The 21,502-nt window shown below is 41.6% G+C and overlaps 4 protein-coding genes and 1 long non-coding RNA gene across 5 annotated transcripts in view; 2 read left to right on the top strand and 3 right to left on the bottom strand.

Annotated features, from left to right (window-relative positions):
* The window catches only part of LOC128872211 (uncharacterized), a 1,082-nt gene extending 864 nt beyond the window's left edge, over positions 1-218 (bottom strand). Inside the window, exon 1 of the mRNA XM_054114663.1 lies at positions 68-218. The gene's annotated coding sequence lies outside the window, so the exon portion shown is untranslated. The remainder of the gene's footprint in view (positions 1-67) is intronic.
* Positions 219-611: 393 nt separating this feature from the next.
* LOC128885018 (protein G12-like) lies at positions 612-1,277 on the bottom strand. The gene has a single exon (XM_054138753.1). It carries the CDS (start codon positions 1,275-1,277, stop codon positions 612-614), a length of 666 nt encoding a protein of 221 aa, XP_053994728.1.
* A 1,320-nt stretch (positions 1,278-2,597) lies between these two features.
* Positions 2,598-9,638, bottom strand: LOC128872212 (protein G12-like). The gene is made up of 2 exons (XM_054114664.1): positions 9,411-9,638; positions 2,598-3,354 (listed from the first exon to the last, which is right to left on the bottom strand). The coding sequence occupies exon 2, from the start codon at positions 3,352-3,354 to the stop codon at positions 2,707-2,709; it is 648 nt and encodes a 215-aa protein (XP_053970639.1). The 5' UTR covers positions 9,411-9,638; the 3' UTR covers positions 2,598-2,706.
* On the top strand, positions 7,228-13,159 carry LOC128872213 (uncharacterized). Its single transcript, XR_008456117.1, has 4 exons — positions 7,228-7,336; positions 7,408-7,603; positions 10,175-10,296; positions 11,253-13,159. It is a non-coding gene; the product is annotated as an uncharacterized LOC128872213 (long non-coding RNA).
* Positions 13,160-13,563: 404 nt separating this feature from the next.
* LOC128885017 (protein G12-like) lies at positions 13,564-14,260 on the top strand. The gene has a single exon (XM_054138751.1). It carries the CDS (start codon positions 13,595-13,597, stop codon positions 14,258-14,260), a length of 666 nt encoding a protein of 221 aa, XP_053994726.1. The 5' UTR covers positions 13,564-13,594.
* The last annotated feature ends 7,242 nt before the right edge of the window (positions 14,261-21,502 follow it).

The raw sequence follows: 21,502 nt of genomic DNA, 5'->3' as shown, positions 1-21,502 counted from the left end.
ATAAATTATTTCTACAAAGAAGTTCTAGCTATAGTAATTCTTAGCTGAGCAACACAAATGTACTCACCTTGCAAATAGTAGACTTCCCACGACTGATGATCAGTGAATAGTGATTCTCGATTCTGCCACGCTACCCTTTATGTACTGTACGAAATCGATTCGCGATACGTGATAAGATTATAACATTTAAACATTACTTTGTTAAAAAATGGAACAGATTAGTTTGTAAGTGGATGACTAGTTCCACCTGTTTCACAATCAGCGTATTAATGATTACGTAGTTCTAGAGTTGATGAAATGGATTACACGTACCATCATCGTCAAATCACGTTAGAACTGGAAATAGAAGTTCAGTAATGTCATTTTTGGGATGACTCTCAATATTAATCTAAAATATTGACTTTTACTTGTAGTATAAACATGTATGTAAACTTGTAAACTTGCTTAATAAATAGTAATAGTGGAAATGATTCGATCCTCCTGTTAACCTTTAGGAAAACTAGAAGACAGTAAAAAGTGATGGAAGTATGTAGATACATATTCAATTAGATATTTATTAATTCATTTTTTATATATTAACAATATAGAAATCCCAAAATACGGTTAAAAAGTTACAAGTGTAGTTTCAGAAGTTGTCTGGCGATAATCCAATATACGTAGTTCAATCTTATGGTAGCACTATCAATGCCAGCCTCTTTGGCCTGTTCCGCGATGTTTACCACGTGCTGGTTTGTAACAAAGTTGTTATACAAGTCGAAGTATTTAGGAGAGCTCATTTCGTTAACGAAATCGACTAATACTAGGGATTTCTCCATTTTGCTATCCACCAAATCCTCCATCTGTTTAAGTGGAACTGTAGCCTCGAGGTCTATCGCTAAACCATCAAGTCCACCTGTGATCTTGTGGAAAGCAAAAGGAGTGATGGGTTCAATTCCAAGTGCCGCGTTCAGTTTGTTTACTAATAAATAGATGTCGAGTCCAGCGTTCTGCATGTAGTTCATTAGATCCTTCGTCGCAGGGAGGACTTCAAGTTCTTCGATGTACATTACCGTTTCCTTGGAGTCTACGAGCTTTATGACGGTTTGGAATTCCTTGTCTTGGGCTGCGTAGGCTCTGAGAACCGCCATCACGCGATCCACTGGTATTAGGTCCATGAAGTCCTGCAATTCCTTGGCGAGTGCACCTGAGCCTGTGCTTGGAACTGTGACGTGCACAGCGCGGGCGTTCAGGGAGCCGGCCAGGGCCAGAACAGCCAGTACTGACAGAACGAACTTCATCTGGAAAGAAGTTAATATATAGTGAATAAGAACGAAGAATGGAAAAAGATGTATATTATTTTATCGAATGAAAGCTTTAATGATGTCTTCTGCATTTGTGGGGGCAGAGAGCAGGCTTAGGATAAAGTTACCTTTTTGAGTCTGAAAGCATATCAGTAGTTGTTTTGGAGTAAAAGTACATTTTGCTTTGAATTTAGTCAAAGCAAAGTTCTTTATGGCATGTGCTACGTTCCTTTCAAGCAAAGACGGATCTCCTACTTTCTACACGATATTTTAGTGTTGTAACTAACGAAGTTAATTCGAATTGAAAAATGAACGGTTTAGGATCTTTGGAGAATTTTCTTTGCCGACGAAATAAATTCTATGATTATTCAAGTGACACGAGCAACACATATTATTCCGCGAATTATGATAAATTTTAATTTAAATCTATTTACTTTGGTGAATGAGGTAATTTAAAATAGTGGTCAATTTATAGAACAGTTGAAGATGAATTTGTTGAAATAATGAGTTCTTTCTGCAAGGAACTCGCTTTTTAGCTATGTAACACAAGTAGTACTCACTTTACAAGTTGAAGACTTCCCAGGAGTGATGGTCAACGAATATTAATGCTCGATTTGGTTTCCCTGCACCTTGTATACTGTCCGAAATCAATTGGTGATCCGTGATTAGTTTATAACGATTAATCAGTACGGCATCATCAGCATATAAACTGTTGATTAAATGGTGTCCACATACCTTTATTCTTTAATCACAATTTTAAATCTCCTGTATAATTTTACACAAAAATCAAAGATAGCATTGAACTTTTTCTAAAACTACTAGAACACATCTATATATTAAAAATCCTATCGGTTACTGTGGTAATTAGCGTGGTTCTTAGAGAAGAAAATTGGACAAACTTCGAGTATCCTACTATGTCTAAACTAATTTGCTTCAGTATTATATCTTATCTAACACGAATGAAGCAAGTAGAAATTCTTGGATATTATTGAAAAGCTACATCACTTGAATCTCAAATCCGCTCATGGAAAAAAGTAATTCTCAGATTGACGAGAATGTAATTTGAATGACAAGTATCAGGTCTGGCAATTGACTTAATTTGCTACAAAAATTATTTTTAAGGTCTGCTTAGAGAAGAATTCTCCTTTCTATATCACTAGTAAATATAAATGGAATGGTATTGAGTGATACTAATTCCAATTAAATATGTATCGAATAGAATTCATATGTGGTTCATATTGTGGTTCTTGATACAAGAAACAACTTCAGGAAGAAGAAAGAAGAACGAAAGGAAAAAAAGTTCACAACAGGTTTGCAATGCACAATTTCATACTTATTATATTATTCCACACGCTGAATGGATGCTACTGACAACTATTATAGAAATACAGTTACAGTCATTTGAATAAATTCACGTATTGTACATTCAATTGTTAACGATAGGGCGTCCCGCGACGAAGCAAAAATAGTATTTCATGAATGTCTCGTTGTCGATGCCAGCCTTCTCGGCTTTCATTGCCAGGTTTAAGAAACGCTTATCCATCATGGCTAACCGATAAACGTTTCGGTGTTTGGGCGATATTAATTCCTTTACAAAGCTGGAGAACACAGCGGAAGTCCTCATTCGCTCCTCGAACAGAGAGTGTAGCATTTCCACGGGCACCAACTCCAAAACGTTGTTCACGAACCCGTTAATACCGCCGCTTATGTTGCGGGAGGTTGCGAAAGGGGTGATTGGCTCGATGTAGAACGATTCGTTCAGTTTTTGGAGCAATTCGTTGGTGTCAACGCCACGCTCTTGCGTATAATTCAATAGGCGTTTCACTTCTGGATATTTCAAGATGTCTCGGATGTATTCCTTCGACTCCTCGGAGTCTATGATCTTCTTCATTGCCTGGATTTCCTTGTCCCTGGCCACGTATGCTTTGGAGAGATCTATCACGTCGCACTTTGGTAGCAGATCAAGGAAGTCCTGCAATTCATTCGCGAGGGTACCCGTGCCTGTGCTAGGGATTTTGTAGGCCAGGGTCTTCGTCACTGCCAGAACGGCCAACACTGTCAACGTGTATTTCATCTGCAAACAAATCGGAAATCGAGAATTAGAAGGTGGGACTAAACAGATATCGAGGATTGCATCGTTTTGACAAATTACGTTGTTGGCACGCCGGTGACTTTATAATAAAGAAACTGGTATATTATGGACTATGTTCGTCACTTAAAACTTTTTTTGGAAAGACATTTCCATACGTAACCTTATTCGATGATAGATAAAGATAAGAGCCCCTAGCTTAGGATACAAAGAAATTCTTGTAATCTAAACAGTTCTTATGTAGTAGTTACTTGTTTCAATCTGCACTGAGTCGTATCTATAACAAGGAGGCACAATGATGTAACAGAAAAACAACACTCCATATTATCGATGCATGAGGTAAGAACTCAAACAGTACATGTCTTACGACACAAACAAACAAATAATAAAGGTTAAAATATACTTTTCAATTTCGTTTTCACAGTTTCTACACGTACTAAATAACAGTAAATGTACATGTTCCATTCCAATTGGGAGAATCGTGCAGCACAGTATTAATGTTATTTTGTTAAGAAGCAAAAATGGTTCCCGATACAGAATCAAATCATCAGCGATTCTCGAACTGTCATCGAGGTTTGGGTTCATCCACTCGAAGGAGAAATTTAAAACGCGCCACTCGCGAGCGGAATTAATTCCGTTGCAGGCGTTGGGGGCCATGTGACTGCGACAGGTCGCAGGGGCGTAGAGGGTCGAGTAAGAGGAAGCTGCTGAAGGAGAGGAATAGGGCTCGGGAGCGTGCTAGGGCAATAGGCTCGCTGTGTCTGCGGCAAACAATTCCAATTAACTTGCTGGAATTGGAATAGGACTCCTCGTCGACGGTCCCTCGACTTGGCGTTTCCTGCGTGCCCGAACGTCGAGGACGCCGAGAGGAACGTGCGCCCTGTCGTCTTTTCCCACCCTCGAATACGTTCTGGACGTCATCCATTTTTGTTCTGAAAATCAACACTTCGGGAAGAAGTTATTATCATTTATTAATATTAGCTTGCATTCCTTATGCACAGTGGAGGGAGGAACAAAATTATTGTTCGAATGTAGTTCTGTGATACAGTGTGGTAAATAAGCGAAGCTTATGACTAGAATTAATTAAACTATGATTACCACCAAGGGAGGGTTTCTCCAAAAAATAATACACTTTTCTCAGAACGTAACTTCCGTTTCTTCTCAACTGTATTAAATTTTATATAACACCCTAAGTCTTTCTTCAACTACAAACCAATGAAACATATAACCCTTCACGTTATCCTCGAGAAAATTCAAGTCCAAGGGACATTAAATATTAAATAGCAAATATTCTTTCCAAAAATATAAAAAAATTGTGGATGCGAATCTCGCGGCATAAAATTAGCTGTCACGCGGGGTTAGGGGACTTCAACAGGGTCCAAAGGAAGGAAAATGGATCCGCGAGAGGAATAGACGAGAAAAGTTAGCGATCTTTCTTCTCCGCCTTGTATTTACATTTCAATCGAAAGTCCTCGACGACGCAATTTTGAAAAAGAACTGCGCGCAGGGGCATTCTGGGTAACCACCCCCAATTCCTTGGTCTCGTTTCGCATCGCGTCCGAGTCTCCCTGTCCCGATGAAAGACGGAAGTTCTCCCTGGGCCGAGGGAGGCATAATTCAATCAGGATCCACCGGGGGTGTTTGTCAAGTACGGTTTCTTTGCACGTGTAACGGGGAAGTGAATGGCGACCCGTTGGACCATTATCCGCGGCATAATGCTCGTCATCGTCGTCGTTGTCGGTGGCTGGCTGGAGAGAAAGGTGGATAGATAGAGGGAGAAAGGGGGACAGAGTCATAAAGCTCGAGGTTGGGCCGCCGCCCTAGACAATGCGGTCCTTGAGCTGCTCAGATATTGAAGACGCCCGAAAGCAGTGTGTACCAATCCTGGTGTGTACCCAGCGTCTAGCCCGCTACTCTACATTATTAAATGTCGCTGCTCGCCCGGTGGACCAACGATCACGTTCGTCGAGCGTTTTTCGACACGCATCGGGTGCTCGCGTGCGACGCGTTCGCCATTTGGCGTCGATTCGATCGCTCCTTGCGATCTACGTCAGGAATTTTTGTGAAACTGGGACACGATGTAGTTCGTGAATCGAATTAGTTTAGAAAATACAGGACGTTCAATTTTACTATTTTTGTCTATTCGAGGATATTTCACAAGAAATCGAATGCTTCTCGAAGCCGACGTCAGAAAGAGAAATCATATTCGGAATGCTTGAATTGCTAATAAACCAGATCTAACAAAAAATATCCACAAGACCTCGTTTCTACAAGGAACTCTACAAGGAGTAAACTATCGAGTAAACAACACTGTGAGCAGAATATTGATTCCGCTTCAAGCTTCCGTTTATTTTGCTAAGTACTGCACGTACGTTTACACAACGAGTGTGCCAGAGGAACGATTTTGCATACAGCTTATCGCAACGACAGTCGTTCTCGCAATAATATGTACTGTACGTACCGTCAACCCCGTAAACGGTGCCACTCGACCGGCGTACAAAAAAGAAAAGAAGGCACACAGTCGCCCCTTGTTTCCACTCCGTCGACCCTTCAATCTTGGAAGAGGCAGAAAATGAAAACACGGGAACCAGGAACGGGAACGACGAGCACGAAAAGAATAGGAGATAGAGGGAGGCGTTTCATACGAGACAAACGATACTTTTCACGGCGGGGAATAAAATGAGCCGTTCAGCGAACCAGTCGTAACGACGATCAGGGATGTCGGAAAATGGGACCCTCCTAGCTTTTTTACTATCGTTTACGTAAAAACTATCCACGATCGATTCCCTCCGTCGACTTCGTTGATTTGCGGCACTTAGCACTCAGATGCTTAACTTTAAAAAGGCGTTGAGCCATTAATAGTCACGATCGAGAGAAAGGGCGACTCGTTAAGTCCACGTCAGCCATCTTTGGAGGGCGAACTTTGAAAACTGGTGTTTTCTTAGCAATAAGAGGAAGAAGAGAGAATATACTAATTTTGTTAGCAAATCTGATTCGCTTGTTAACTCGTATTTATATCGAATAGATTCTGTGAATCGATCACGCTACAATTAGGAAGAAGTAAGCTTTTTGGACGCAATATTCGTTGAAAATATCTTTATATTTATTTAATGACGTGTTGCCGACGTTTCCAAATTCTCCTCTGAATTATCTGCAAATTGATGTTAAGTGAGACTTAAAGAATATTATTGTAATCTTTTATATTAATCTAATCAGATCTCGAGAGGCATATCCGTTGCCAGCTGTCACGTCATTCGAACTCTATCGATAAGTAGTAGTTTATTCTCTTATCTGTGTCGTCATACATTTCCACCAATTTCCCTTCCAGTCAGTTTCTCGACATTCAATAGTTCTGTTTTTTCTACAAATTCCAGGTAGCATTAGTCGCGATTCCTCGAAGCCATAGTTTACAAATATATACTGTTGGACTCGAGTAAGTAGTTCGTTAGACACTAGAAAACTTCAAAAATTGTCTTTACATTCCTCATGTTTTGCGGTGACTGATGTAAATGTTCACGTGAGTACACTCTTCCGTCACTTTTGTTAATCAGTATTCTCGCCAGAACCAGCTTATAAATTAATCTCGTAATTAATTTTATAGACATATGGGACGATGAATAATATTTTGCAAATATTTCACACGAGGGAGCTAGCATATTCTTAGAATTTCGCGACCGTTGAGCTCCTCTCTTTCCCTTAGTCCTTCTAGAGTTAAATCCTGTAAGCGGATCAGTGCCTACTTTTAAGTGTCGCCCCGTGTTTGGACGATTTCACCCGGCGTCGACGACAACTGCGACGGTGACAGAGCAGAGGGCGTCCGCCTGGTGCAGGCGTCGCGGGAAACGCCGCGACGTCTCACGGATTAACTCATTCGAGGGTTACGAGGCCGCGATTATGTGCCACCTGCCACGATTGCGGACGCTCGAGAGCATTAGTTTGTAATTATACGCGGCTTCGCGTGAAACAGGTAGCATTATGCCGTCGTAAATGGGAGACGGAGTATGTTGTTCCCGCAGCTAATTGGAGTCCTTATTGCAGCTTAAGACGAGCGTCGGCTAATGGCCACGGAGGCGGGTAAATTATTTTTACTGCTCCGCCCGCCATCGGGATTCTGTTAATTAACGCTGTGCATCCTTTGTGCACGGCCAGACCACGGTGAAATTCAGAAACGAGGTGTACATGTCGAATACCACTCAAAATGGGAACGATATTCTCAGCAGGCACCACAATTTTGGTAAGTCAAATATTTTTATTTTAAGTAGCTGGAGCGTATAATGGGATGTTTAAATTTATGTTTCAAATATTTGTATTGCGAAAATCTCTTCGTAATGGGAAATTGAAAACGGAAATAACATTCTAGTCCAAAAGAATTCTATTTATGCCACTGTAATATAATTCGTTCACATTTGAAGTATAGAAGTATATATATCTTACTTTAAAACATTAAATTTTCTCTGCAGTTCTACCAATTTGTTTTTTCGATTTCATAAAAAATTGATTACAGTCTGAAGAATTCTATCAGAAGACATAAAGTATGAAATTTATTTTCAATCAAGACTAATAAATATGATTTGAATATTAAAAAAGATTAAAATGAACATTTTTTAAAACAATATCAGTAAAATCAGAAAATTTACGTCTAAATCAAGTATCCAAATTCCAAAGTATCCAAAAGAAGTTGCACAAGAAATTGAAACACTGAAAATGATCAAATATTTCATGCGTCGCTAACATCATTTACAGTGCGCTAAGAAAACTCGTTTACTACATTTCCCAACGAAATTATAATCGCATTTCCATCATAAACGTATCCAGCTTCATTTCTAGGTCTCCACCATAGAAATAAATTTTAGTAACAACAATATTAATACCCGAATTCTTTTAAAATTAGCCAAGAAATACGTTGTCTACTGCTCGACGGTGGTTACGCGGATCGGAAACGACATGGCGAACCTATAGCTGTGTTCGCATATATACGTGAAATAATCAACGCGGATAGGTTATTTCTCGGAACGTAAACTCCTCCTCTCGATACCACATATCCGATACGACTTGTTGCACGTACGTGATCGACCGCAAAACGATTGCAATCTTCGCAGGTACCACGACGCTGTGGCGTGTCGATTAATACCAAGCCAGGCGATAATGCTTTGTTTGGCTTCTTGATACGCAAAAATTCTAATGAAAGATTGCTGAGACCTGATAACGAGTGCGATTTCGCGATTGGGCGGCGCAAATCCTCGCGAATGGCGTAGAGCTTCGCGCGATTAGGTCGCTGATACGACTCAATGTTAGACGCGACGATACACTTTATGATGTCCTCGGATACGTTTTACGTGACAGATTATTCGAGTAATTTTTGAACTTTTCGAGAGGTGTCCCCTCCTCTGAGAAAAGAGGAAAATTCTGCGCTTTATAATTATCAGCGAAATATTTCCATTACGATTATTTTACGTAATTCGCGTTAATTAAATTGACGTTGAAGTGGTTTCTGCGCGTTTTAAATTGGCGAACCGTACAAATCACGTTTTACTTGTTTTCAACGATTTCGATTAGATTGAGTGGATTGTTCACTTAGCTAATATAGTAAATTATTTGAAGGAAACCTTTGACCAAGTTGCATGCTTCCAAACTTCTATGCACTAACAAATAGATTATCGTTACTACTCCATACTTTAAAGAGGAAAAGATTTACTTTAAATAGCGAAACATTACAAAAATCTAATGATTAATTATCCAGTCACTATTTTCGTTCAATCGAAAACATTTAATCCTCCAATTTCTCGTTCTCTTTTCCGTTTAAAACCATTGTGCAACCAAAAATAAGCTTCCGATTCACGTTTACAATCCAACTGTAAATAGCATAATCCGGATCTCCGATTTCAAGTATACAGTACGATAACTATTCTCGCGCAAATTCCGTTGCGTATTTCCGGAAATTACAGAAAGAGGATCGAAACGTAACAGAAGCTGCTAACGCCGTCATCCTTCATTACACTCTAAAACTCCGCCACCGATTAATTCTATAGAAGTTCTCTCACCTTGCAGAGTACTCAATCACTCGGGATACTTCAACTACTCCGGCAAGAATGCTTGAAACTTCGACGAAACGGAAACTTACAATTCCCTCCAGCCTTCGAGAAAAAACCCAAGCGACTTTGAACAAAGTACCGGTTCAACGCCCGAGCGGTTTCCGTCCCGAAGCATGGAGGTGATCGCGACGCGAGCTAAACGCGATCCGCGCGACTGCAGAGAGTCCCCAGTCAACAGACACCGACTATACCGTGCGCAATCTTCCCCACGGCCCTTAATCAATCCGAATTGTACTCAATTAGGCACTCTGCTGGGTTTGGGAGCGCAAACTAGGCGCTCGGCAGAGCTCTCGTTTGTTGCTGGCAACAGCGATCGGTTGATGTGAGAGACGCTTAAGGGGATATTCTGTATACGAAGCCTTGAGATTTCCATTTAAATACCAGTTTTATTCTCTCTTTTGTTGTATTCTGTAATTTTCAAGTGTATGATATTTTCGAAACAATTTCCTCCCCTACTGATTTGGACATGAAAGAATCAGCATCGTAGAAAAAAAATCATAAAAGCACTTTATTTTATGTCTGTAAAGAAAGCTTCCAAAGCAAGTGCTAAATTCAGACTATCTCAATGAATGAATATTACATAAGACCCTATAGACTAGTAAAACTATCCATGAAACAGCTAGGACGACACGCCAAATGGCTATTTCCAAACTATAGTAACATATGTGTAGATCATAATCAATTTCCAAATATGAAAGGGTTATATTTTACAGGGTAAAGTCTCTCTTCACTTGGAGATATCTCCACCTTGGTACCAACGCGTCTAACAGAGGCTAGCCACCAAGTCGTAGAAGGTGCAGGGAAGATCTGGGAGAAAATGGCGTACAACGCAAGGGTGAGTTACATCCGCGGGGTGGGCGCGGATGTTGTTAGAATGCTGGGAGTCGGTCTGTAATCAGCAGTACTCGCTGGCTCTCCAATCCCAGTCGAATTCGCAGTCGGATCACGTCGTTGTTTAACGAGATTATGTCGTTAACCGACAGGATACAGACCCGGCCGAGAGCGATCGCGATATGAAAATTAAACTCGTACATTTTTCCTGATTAACGAGCTCCGGGTGCGTGATTGCGTTTACGCTTTACGCGCTCGTCGATCCGAACGGCTGCGACGCGGACACTGGTCCCGGGTTAGGTTTGTTTGCTCAACTCGATCAATCGATGTCGCTGTTGTTTGGTATCCTCGGGGTTTCGACTGAAATCGCTTTTTGATCATGAGTGGTGGCCTCCCTGGGTGGCCTGTTGTAGCCGTCGTCGTGGCGACTTCCGCCTACTTCTGAGGATTCTATCGTGTTGAATGTTTCCTCTAGTATCTACACTTGTGCATTTCGTATTCAGAATTTCTTCTTTATGGAGGTTCTTAATGGACTAGCTACTTGAGTAAAAATTAATTCAACTTCTTTGCTTGTAATCCATCGTATGCAGTAGGTGTCCATGTTCAGTCTTTAATATTAAAATGCATTAATCATGCATTAATCATCTCTTAATATACAATCTAGTATATTAAGGTCGCTTGAAAAAGTTTCAAGTAATCAAATGCTAACATTAGAATTAAACTATTCCCAAAATCCAAGAATACAAAAATAACTCCAAGAATCTCTCGATACTCCTACCATCTTTTAAGCTTCATGATGTACGAATCTCGTCTAAAATATATTTCGACACACCCTTTTTCATATCCTGGCGGTACTCATAAAGTACACCAATCTTCTGCATTAGGCGGATCGATTATCCACGAACGATTAACGCGTTCAATTTCCTGATTCTGTCTCTCCCTTTCGGCTTCCACCCACAGCTAAGCAGAATAATGCGTAATGGACGTCAGGAAACATTTCTAAGATTCCAAGGGGTCTCCTTCGATCACCCTTCAAAGCAGCCGGTTCTAATGAACTCATCGACAGCTTCTCAAGCTGACCCTGCCTAACGTCGTCGACCGAATGAACAAATTTCGTGCGTGCCTCTTGCCACGAGCATCGGAATGCCGTAATAGAGGCTGTATGCGGAATATCAGAACACCTACGAGAGGCCTGTTCGTCGCTGGAGCATGGCTGGAACGACGATCTGCTTCGAGGAACTTCGAAACGAGGGTGGAGAACGATTTGCAAGCATGGGCTGTTTTGGTACTCTTTGAAAAGAAAAATATTTAATCCATTCGTGTATATGGGAGTTAGACAGAACTGGGGACAAATAAAGAGAGGTGAGAATAATTTATAACTTTACACTAAATTTATGAGTGTGACTATAAGGTGGATGTCACAATGATTACGGCGGTAAGTGCAAGAAGGAAGAAATGAAGAAAATGTTATAGGAAATGTGAGTGAATATAATAATGAGCAATGCTTTTAAAAAAGACAATTATTTTTATAAAATAAAATTCCCAACAACTTCGTAACAATATAAATAATTTTCAGTTCCCCTCAGCCATCCAGTGCTTCCATACCTGGTGGAAGAAATCGTCGATAAAAGCGCCCGGAACCCCCATTCGATTTTGCCTCGTACCATTGTTTTCATATCTCTAACCGTTTCCACGGCACAGCCCAGGTTCGGCGGTCCATCCTATACATGAAGGGTATTAAGCAAGGAAGAATCGCGAAGGATACGACGAAAAAATGTTTATCAGGGTTGCTTTGGATGATACGGGGCAACAGCGACTGGCTCACAGGAAACCCTCGAGCATTGTGTGCGGAGTTTCCACAGGGTAGGAGGATTCATGAGGTAATTCCGTGTTCGATACACCGTGCCCGCTTAAGGCTGCGATGTTACCTGCGTCACATAAGCGTAATACCGGATAAGCCGCAATAATGCAGACCCACTGTGCGTGCACGCGAAAGTGGAATGGATCCTGCTGCTCGGAGAGATTCAAGAGCCAAACGTCCGTGGTACATAATCATCGTACCGAAACAGGGACGGGACGGCCACTCTGCCTTTACGGGCTGGGAACAAATCCGCGAAAAGTTTTTCCTAACGGCGACGAATCGTCGACGAAGGGTGCCGTTGAATCGTTCATGGGCTGTGCAGTCGGTTCGGCGCTTTGCTCGTCGATGCGTTCAGTTCTGTTTCGGAGAGAAGAGTAATTCGACGAGGAAAGTCGTAAAAATTCAAGGAAAATTAGGCATTGTGTAGGTTTCCTTGGCGACTTTGTCACTGTTCACTGTTTCCTGAAACCTTGCTGCTTCAAAACTACCAAATTATATTGGATTTCATGTTAACACATTAACGACCGATAGCGTTTGGACATGTATGTTCTTAAATTTAGTAATATTGTTCAGTTTCATAATATTAGTATTACGCAAAATTTATATTACCTATTAGAATCGTCTTATGAATTATATTTATATAATATTTCATAATTCATATAATAATGGGAGCATACAATAAGATCGTACTATCTCAATAATAAATAAGAAAGTATTGCTCGTCATGGAAAAGAAACGATTAATAGGCTACCGGTCGGTAAAATGTTAATTTCAACAAGTAAGCCTATGAATATTTTCATAAGTACATGTACAGTCAATACCACAAATATTCGTACACTTTATGTCTATTGAAGAAGTTTGACTAAATTACATAATAGTTTCGATATTATGAAATGAATTTTTCATTATAAATATGTATATGAATAAGCTTATACATGGATGTATAATCCATTTAATCAACAATTTATTTGCTGATAATGTCGTACTGATTAATCATTATAATCTAATCACGCATCGCCAACTGATTTCGATCAGTAAGTATATAAGATACAGCGAAACCGAATCGAGCATTAACATTCGTTGATCATCAGTCCTAGAAAGTCTTCAACTTGCAAAGTGAGTACATTCTACTTGTACTTGTGTTACATAGCTCAAAAGAGACTTCCTTGCAGAAGGAACTCATTATTTCAACAAATTCATCTTCAACTGCTTTATAAATTTACCACTATTTTAAATTACCTCATTCACCAAACTAAATAGATTTAAATTGGAATTTATCATAATTCGCGGAATAATATGTGTTGCTCGTGTCACTTGAGTAATTCATAGAATTTATTTTGTCGGCAAAGAAAATTCTCTAAAGATCCTAAACCGTTCATTTTTCAATTTGAATACTTTTTCCGTTCTTCGTTCTTATCCACTTATTCTCACTTCTTTCCAGATGAAGTTCGTTCTGTCAGTACTGGCTGTTCTGGCCCTGGCCGGCTCCCTGAACGCCCGCGCTGTGCACGTCACAGTTCCAAGCACAGGCTCAGGTGCACTCGCCAAGGAATTGCAGGACTTCATGGACCTAATACCAGTGGATCGCTTGATGGCGGTTCTCAGAGCCTACGCAGCCCAAGACAAGGAATTCCAAACCGTCATAAAGCTCGTAGACTCCAAGGAAACGGTAATGTACATCGAAGAACTTGAAGTCCTCCCTGCGACGAAGGATCTAATGAACTACATGCAGAACGCTGGACTCGACATCTATTTATTAGTAAACAAACTGAACGCGGCACTTGGAATTGAACCTATCACTCCTTTTGCTTTCCACAAGATCACAGGTGGACTTGATGGTTTAGCGATAGACCTCGAGGCTACAGTTCCAATTAAACAGATGGAGGATTTGTTGGATAGCAAAATGGTGAAATCCCCAGTATTTGCCGCTTTCGTTAAGGAGGTAGGCTCTCCTAAATACTTCGACTTGTATGACAACGTTTATACGAACCAACACGTGGTAAACATTGCGGAACAGGCCAAAGAGGCTGGCATTGATAGTGCTAGATTAGGAATGGACTACGTGATCTGGATTCTCTTCAGACAACTTCTGAAACTACACTTGTAACTTTTTAACTGTATTTTGGGATTGCTAGACTGTTGATATATAAAAAATAAAGTAATAAATATCTAATTGAGCATGAATCTAACGCAATTACCATCATCTTTTGCCGTCTCCTAGTTTTTCTAAAGGTTCATAGGAGGATCGAATGATTTCCACAATTACAATTTTTCCGTCAACTAATGAACTCGTCGACGTTAATATTCGCTGGAAAGATCAAACACGCGGCCATTTTCCATTGGGGAACGACTGTGCTCCACGCAGAATAAAATTGTGGGTTCAATGATTAACTCTGGTGCGAAGACGAGCCCAGGGGATGGGTTAAGAAATAGAAAGACACGAGTTGCGGAGAACGTAACTTAGCGGGGCATTATGAGGTACTAAATTCCACGTTACTTTATCTCGGTGGAAGCCGGTCTCCCTTAAAGAATGTTTACGATAACGGGGCGAGCCTTTGTTTCCGCATTTCTGACGTTACCTCGAAATTACTCCGCGCGCTACCTCCAGATTCTCATCTTCCCTTTGTCCCCGTTTCGCTATCTTAAGGCGTGTTTAACACAATACCGAGCAATCGACGATGCTTCGCAACAGCTTCTGAAACTGTATCGTCCGAAATTGAATCGTAAAAACGAGAGTACAGAGGGAGGGACGGTAGTCTTAGTTCTAGCCACGACAAAACTGCGGCGTGAAATGACGAGAACAATGAAAGAATGAAATCCCTCTGCGGGGTAATTAGCGTGAGAAGCATTAAGGAGACACGAAGCAATTTCGAGCAGCCATTTTTCACGGTAATCTGCAGCATTCGCGCCCGAGCCGCTGGGACCAGGGTGTCTTCATTTCGCTTCGTTGCAGCCGTGGAAACGGCGGAAGCCTGGAACGATGGCCGCCCTTCGTAGCGGTGGAGAAAAAAAAAGGATCGTCTGTGAAATATTCGGGGGTTGGCCCCGTCTTGCGAAACCTCCTGACGAATTTCATTTCGTTAATTGGACAGACGTCGGTCGAAAAAAGTAATGAAAAATGAGACGTTCGAGAGTTTAGGAGCATGTGGCGTTCACCGAGACGAGTGAAATGTGGTGTGTCCCGAGTTAATATCTTCGCTGTTTTAAATAATGGAGAGGGTCGCTGGGAAAGATGGGTGAATTTACTTTTTCGTCGAAATTCATTCTTTTCTGTCGAAATTCGGCAGGTGTTCGGTAAGTGTGAGAATAAATTCGTTTAAGTGGGGACCGTGAAGCTGAAAGATTATGATTATGTTACTATAATAGGACAGTATTGTATTTTGGGTCAGTTATGGGACTCGTTATGGAGACAGTATTCGTTTCTAAATTCTCGTTAGCCTTCATTCTAATAGTTATCTAGACTCAAATTCTGCTCCATTTATTATGCTCTTAATGCCTCTCTTCCACCTGCTACTACTTTCTCCGTCTCTTAAACAATTTCAAGAGAGCGTATTTTACCCGAAGAAGCCTCAGAAAATCCCCTCTTAACGCTTACAGGATTTAAGATCCACGAAACTACAGAACATAAAACAACGTAAAGAAATAAAGAAGATGAGTTAACGAGATATAATTCGACTATGACCAGACATATATAGAATGCAATAACCTTTTTCGAGTACCAGTAATAACTCTTTTTAAACATTGTCCATCTCGACCAACGAGTACAATTCGTCGAAATTGGGATCACCGTTCCGAATCAAGTCGCATTCGTTAAATTATCGAAACATGAAGCAATGCGGAACGGAGGGCAGGTTGTTTTAATTCCGGCTTATCGAATATTTGGTTTAATCAAAAGATCAATTCAGCGTGAAAATAATATTGCCCGTGTGTCGACGCCACCGCCACGACAAACAGCTATTTAATTCAATTTATTGGGGAGCGCATTTCTGTTTTACACTGTCGTACATTACGCGCGAGTTTTTCAGCAACGACATTCCCGAATAGCCGATCGATCTGTTGGAAAATTGATTACTGGGAAATGGTAACGATATGAAAATGCCAATCTATTATATTAGTTCAGTATTTTCAAAATTAGAGTACAGACTTACAATCAGCGCCCCAAAAAACCCCAGTGTACTCAGTTTCATTCAAATCCAGTCACCTTTTGCATTTTGTCCCGCCGTATTGGATTCCCGCCACTTTCATGACGAGTACTGTAACTTGCAATACTGTACTACTAAAGTGACTATCGATTTCCGATTCCTCGCAGCAGGACTTCTTAATAAAAATTTACAGACATCGCAAGAACGCAAGAGTAAGGAAATTGAAACTCATGTTTCAAGCGTGATCTTTTTAATGCTTTTTTATTTTTGCTCGTTGGTCTCAGAATACACACAATGAAACATACACAAAGAAATATGTCCGTAAACGTTTTCTGAATTTACCCTTGTATCTACATACATCAGCCCACCTACCATTGTGACTATTTCTATTATTCCCATACCTACCTTCAACTATCTAACATAAACCCACCACTCAATCTGTCTCACTTTCGTGACACATTTCCCTTTCAAATTTCGCAACGATTTTCTTATTACACAAAAAGTACAAGATTTTCAATCTTAAAATGTTTCTCTTGCGACCAATTCCGACAATCGTCATTTTCTACCAACCTCCATTGTTTCTTCGACGGACTTCCAGTCCCGCCAATTGTTCCTCAGCTCGGTCAAGACACGAGCAAAGCAGGATGCATAAATTTCGCCCGAACGGCATCAGCCCCAGAACGATCTTCAGCATTATCCTCGCAGGCGAAGGATAATCCGGATTTGTGCAATCGGCCCTCAGCTGCAACGGTTCGGCAACCGGATGTGCAAACCGGCTCGGATAATAACTAGCTGCTTATCGGACACTTAAGACGATTTCGAAACGCGACGTCTCTGAGACGCCTGCAGAAATCGGAAATGATCCCGCGTCCGCCCGTCTCGAGAGATTCCAAATTCAATTCCTCGAAACATTTGTTAACGCTCGACTCTTCTCTCCCCACGCTCAAGGATAACACAGAATTGTCCTTGTTTTGATATTATGTGGAGTTCTAAACACTGAATGCTTGTTACTTTCAATCAAAAATATAGATTGTCAGTGCACACGTTACTATTCTTAAAAAGTTTAATTTAAATGGATCAATTATTGTTCGGTATACAAAATTATAATCTGGAGTCCAGAAGTAATAGTCAAGAATAATGATATAAAAGTTTGCAGTAATAAATGTTCGCAAATGGTTGCACTGCCTTATGTTACGCAGTTACACGATCATTTCATCGATTCGGCGAATTTCATTGTCCAATTACATTTCCCGACGAGTCATTGGACAAAGAACAATAGAAACGATGTCGACAATTGAAACAAGGTATTTGGGGGAAGCAACGTTCACAAAGTATCGACAACAAATCCTTGCGTTTTAAATAGTGTAATTGTATCGAGTCGTCGCATGGCTGGCGCAAAACAATCGCTTGATATTCGAATTTCTTTTGAAACGATTTTCCGCGGTATTGTCAAGCCTCAGCCGTGATTGTTTATCCGCTTACGAACAACGCGTACTATTTTACGAGCGGGAATTAACAATCGTTAGCATGCTTAATTAACGGGACGAGCGGGAGTTTCAACTGTAACGCAGAATTCGTTGATGAGGTCTCCGCGGTGGGAAGAGAAGCTGCGAGTATTGTTAAAAATTTTAAACGCGCTCCGGAAGCAATTTGAAATGTAAATTGCGGTCTGAGCCTGAAAAGTACAAGCACACACCATTCGGTCTATCGGTTGATATAAATCGCCCCGTCAACTGCCGTTTTCCGCCTTCTTCCTTGAAAACTTGGCTTTCGCGCGCTTTCGCTGCTTCTTGCTTCGACCTAACAACTACTTTCGAACCTCCTTTGCCTCCGGTGCCAGGAATCGAAAAAGGAATGTATCGATACGACCGAGAAAGCGCTTGCAACGTTGGAGAACAAAACCCTGCCATCGAGGCGGAAAAGCCAGCGATGAAAAACCACGGAAGTTGAGCGAAATTACTGAAAGTATCTTAATTCGAATTTATACTCTCTGATGATGTTGTCAGACTTTGTTGGTCCTCAAATCGACCACTCAGGAAACCTAAACTAATCGAGATACATCCATGAAATTAGGAATGATTTAATTAATAAGTCGGCGTTATGTTTAGAAAGGCGATGCCTCGTTAATTTCATTGGTAAAATGTAGGACCTTTAAATCTAAAAAATATTTCAAGCAACACATCAAGGAATCCCAAAACCTCTAGAAATATGGATCCACGGAGGACTTGCTTGGTCACTTTCTCCATCTTGTTTGGGAGCAAGATGGTTCTATTCACTTGATCCCTGGATTCTCGGCAACCTGAAACCTCGACAGTATTAATTACAATTCCAGTCGAATTCAATCCTCGAGATACATGTTTTCCTGGAGTCTGAGCACCTGCTGCCTTCGCCCCCGTTTCGCTTCCCACCCCCTTTCTGTCTGAAATAAAAAGTAATTCAATGGATAAGAACTAAGAACATCCTCAGCCAGCGCTTCATCACGGGTTACGCGGGTAGACGGGTTACGCGATCATCGTTTCTCTGGAAGAAGGGAATTTATCGACGCCTCGAGGAAGGGCTTCCGGAAGGATATCCTCAGTAACGATACAAGCCGGCACGGTGGGCGCGATTAATCGCTGGGCGGGGGTCGCACGCTCGATTTCCTCCAGGATCGGGAAAGAGTGGAAGGAAACAATTCGCGTTCTCACGGGCTACTTTTAATTAATTAGCCTCGGCTCGCCTGGAGCCAGACCGAAAATAATCGAACGCTGTCCGCGCCTACGTTTGTCTTTCCTCGATTAATTAATATTTCAACGGGCGTCGATCCGAAGGGGGTGACGCTGCGTCTGGTTAGATCGACATCAAAGCAGCCTCGAAATTCACCCTATTACGCTCGACCTCGATATCATTAACCGAAAGTACCGCTGCCCCGACCCGCCACCGTCGATACGCAAACGTATTCCACGTGAAAAGCTCGTGCCTGGGCCCCCGATCGCGGGACAGTTTCGACTTTGACGCGCCATCGCTCCGGAAAATTGCGCGACTGGTTCGCCAGTTACGAGTGGTATTGTTTATTTATTTAGTCCAAGTACGAGTGCGTGGCGTTTGAACATAAGCGTCACGGTTTATGTGCAGCACAAATATAGTTTATTCTATTGATAAACGTGTCGACTTTCGATCCAGGTTTTCAGATATAAATATGTTATTTACATATGACTAAAAAATATGAAGTAATAATATATAAATATATATGTTTCGAGAGAAATGTTTGCAGTGTTGAAGATAAGGATTAATTCGTTTTAGAAGTTTCAACTCCTCGGGTTTAACTCGTTTCCACTTGTCCAGAAGTCTTTCGTAACTTGGTTCGTCAAACCAGCAATAAATAACAGCGACGCTGTGCAGCATTCGCGAGAACTTGCGATTTTACGCCACGCGAAGTAACTCCTCACGGATCGCATTGTGCGCGCCACAAAAGCATAAAAGACATCAACTCCCTCGAAGAAAGCATCCTTGGAGGTAGACGTGACCCAGCCGCGGAGCCTTTTTCGTCCTTTAAAAAATTCACCGCGGAGAAGTGAGGAGACCTGCTCGCCCACGCCAGGGTATAAAAAATTTCGCGTACGCGCGCAGGCGGACATCGTCGAGGACCAGAGGAACAAGGAATCCCAAAGGACGAGACCAGCTATTTATTACAAGGTTGTCGTGACGTCGAATTCGCTGAGCAAAGAATTCAATCGGTGAGTTTTTATTTTTTTAATTTTGGAACCAATTCAAATGAAAAGATTGAGGGCAGGATAGAATTATTTTAGATGACATGGTTTAAAGTTAATCGAGATAAATTCCTGAAGAAGAATATAAACGTCATGTTATCAAGGAAGGATTAATTTGTACCCAAAGAAGTGCAATATTTGGTCACGTTGTATTAGCTTCAAAGGGTTTGAAAATTATTGGGGTGCCCTATCATTCCGTCGTGGGGTGTATAAAACGGTCACGGGCCTCGTATCTCGCCTTCACCCCTGGGAGGTGGAAGAATTTCCAGCGATATAAAAAAAGGATGAAGAACGGAGAGCAAAACGTAGACAGAGGGGAAGGGACACAAAGGCGAAAAAAAGAAGCGAAAGCATTCTCCCAGTGACCCGCTTATCTCGCAAGGCTGTTGACAAAAAAGCTGCCCCGTCCCGGAAACAACTACGAGTGCGTACACCCAGTGCTTCCCAACCTTCCTCGCGTCACGACACACTTAAGGGTGGTTGACACTTATATGACACATTTTTTCAAATTGCTGAAACAGAGGCAAGTGATCCAATTATCGATGTACTTTCTAAAATTCCATTAAGTGACACAGTATGGTATGAAATGATACAGAATTTGGTGAAGTTCAAAGAGTATACGTCAGCCCTTTTTATAACGTGGTTAAAATTGTTTTCTTAGATTTAATTAATTCCTTTTTCAAATCAGTAGTATGTTCTTCAACTAAAAATTGGAAATTTCATTAAAACATGTTGCACACACAATGGAGACTAACAAACGACAAATTTGAAAATTCACCCCTTAGCTTCGGTTTTGTTATACGTACAAAAGAATTACGAAGCCACCTCTACAGATCGATCGAACATAGATATATTTCACCCCTCCACCTCAGAATTGCCATTAAATTTGGCCAACGATTCGGTGAAAATTCGCGCGAATACACCCTGGTGCGTCACACCTGTTGGGAAGCACTGGTGCGTGGATCGTTTCAGACGCTTGTCGGAGTCGGGACAGCGTGTTCCGAGGGTGCGCACCCCCTGCGTGTACCCTCCGTCGCGTATATTCGGTCCATACTTTTGCAAAATATAAAAAGAGATTGCATGGCTGATTTATGTAAATACCTTTGGCCCGCGGATAAACGAGTTCTTGCCGTGACACGGTGGAGGAGGCTGCGAAGGGGGTAGGGGCGAACGGAGGCGGTAAAGGCTTAGGTAAGAGGAACGCCCGACGGGCATTCGAGGAGTAAATATTTTTCGACGTCGTCACTCGCGAGGGATTCGCGAGAGTTTATCGTATTTCCCGCCCAGCTGCCTCGAATCAGCCGAGAAGGTTGACGCCGAGGTGAGACGCGATGGAAAAGACGCGAAGGGGCGCGAGGGTGCGACAGTCGATGCTAGAGAGTTGGCAAGAGGTTGCAACCGTTGGTACACGCTCATCCGGACAACCGTATTTCACCAGGCGGGTCAGGAGTTAGTCAA

Source organism: Hylaeus volcanicus, chromosome 2 (assembly GCF_026283585.1).
Source record: "Hylaeus volcanicus isolate JK05 chromosome 2, UHH_iyHylVolc1.0_haploid, whole genome shotgun sequence".
NCBI lineage: Eukaryota > Metazoa > Arthropoda > Insecta > Hymenoptera > Colletidae > Hylaeus > Hylaeus volcanicus.
This window is presented reverse-complemented; position numbering and strand designations above follow the sequence as displayed.

Coding starts and splice junctions, on each gene's coding strand:
- LOC128872212 (XM_054114664.1), bottom strand. CDS start 3,354: ATGAAATACACGTTGACAGTGTTGGCCGTTCTGGCAGTGACGAAGACC.
- LOC128885017 (XM_054138751.1), top strand. CDS start 13,595: ATGAAGTTCGTTCTGTCAGTACTGGCTGTTCTGGCCCTGGCCGGCTCC.
- LOC128885018 (XM_054138753.1), bottom strand. CDS start 1,277: ATGAAGTTCGTTCTGTCAGTACTGGCTGTTCTGGCCCTGGCCGGCTCC.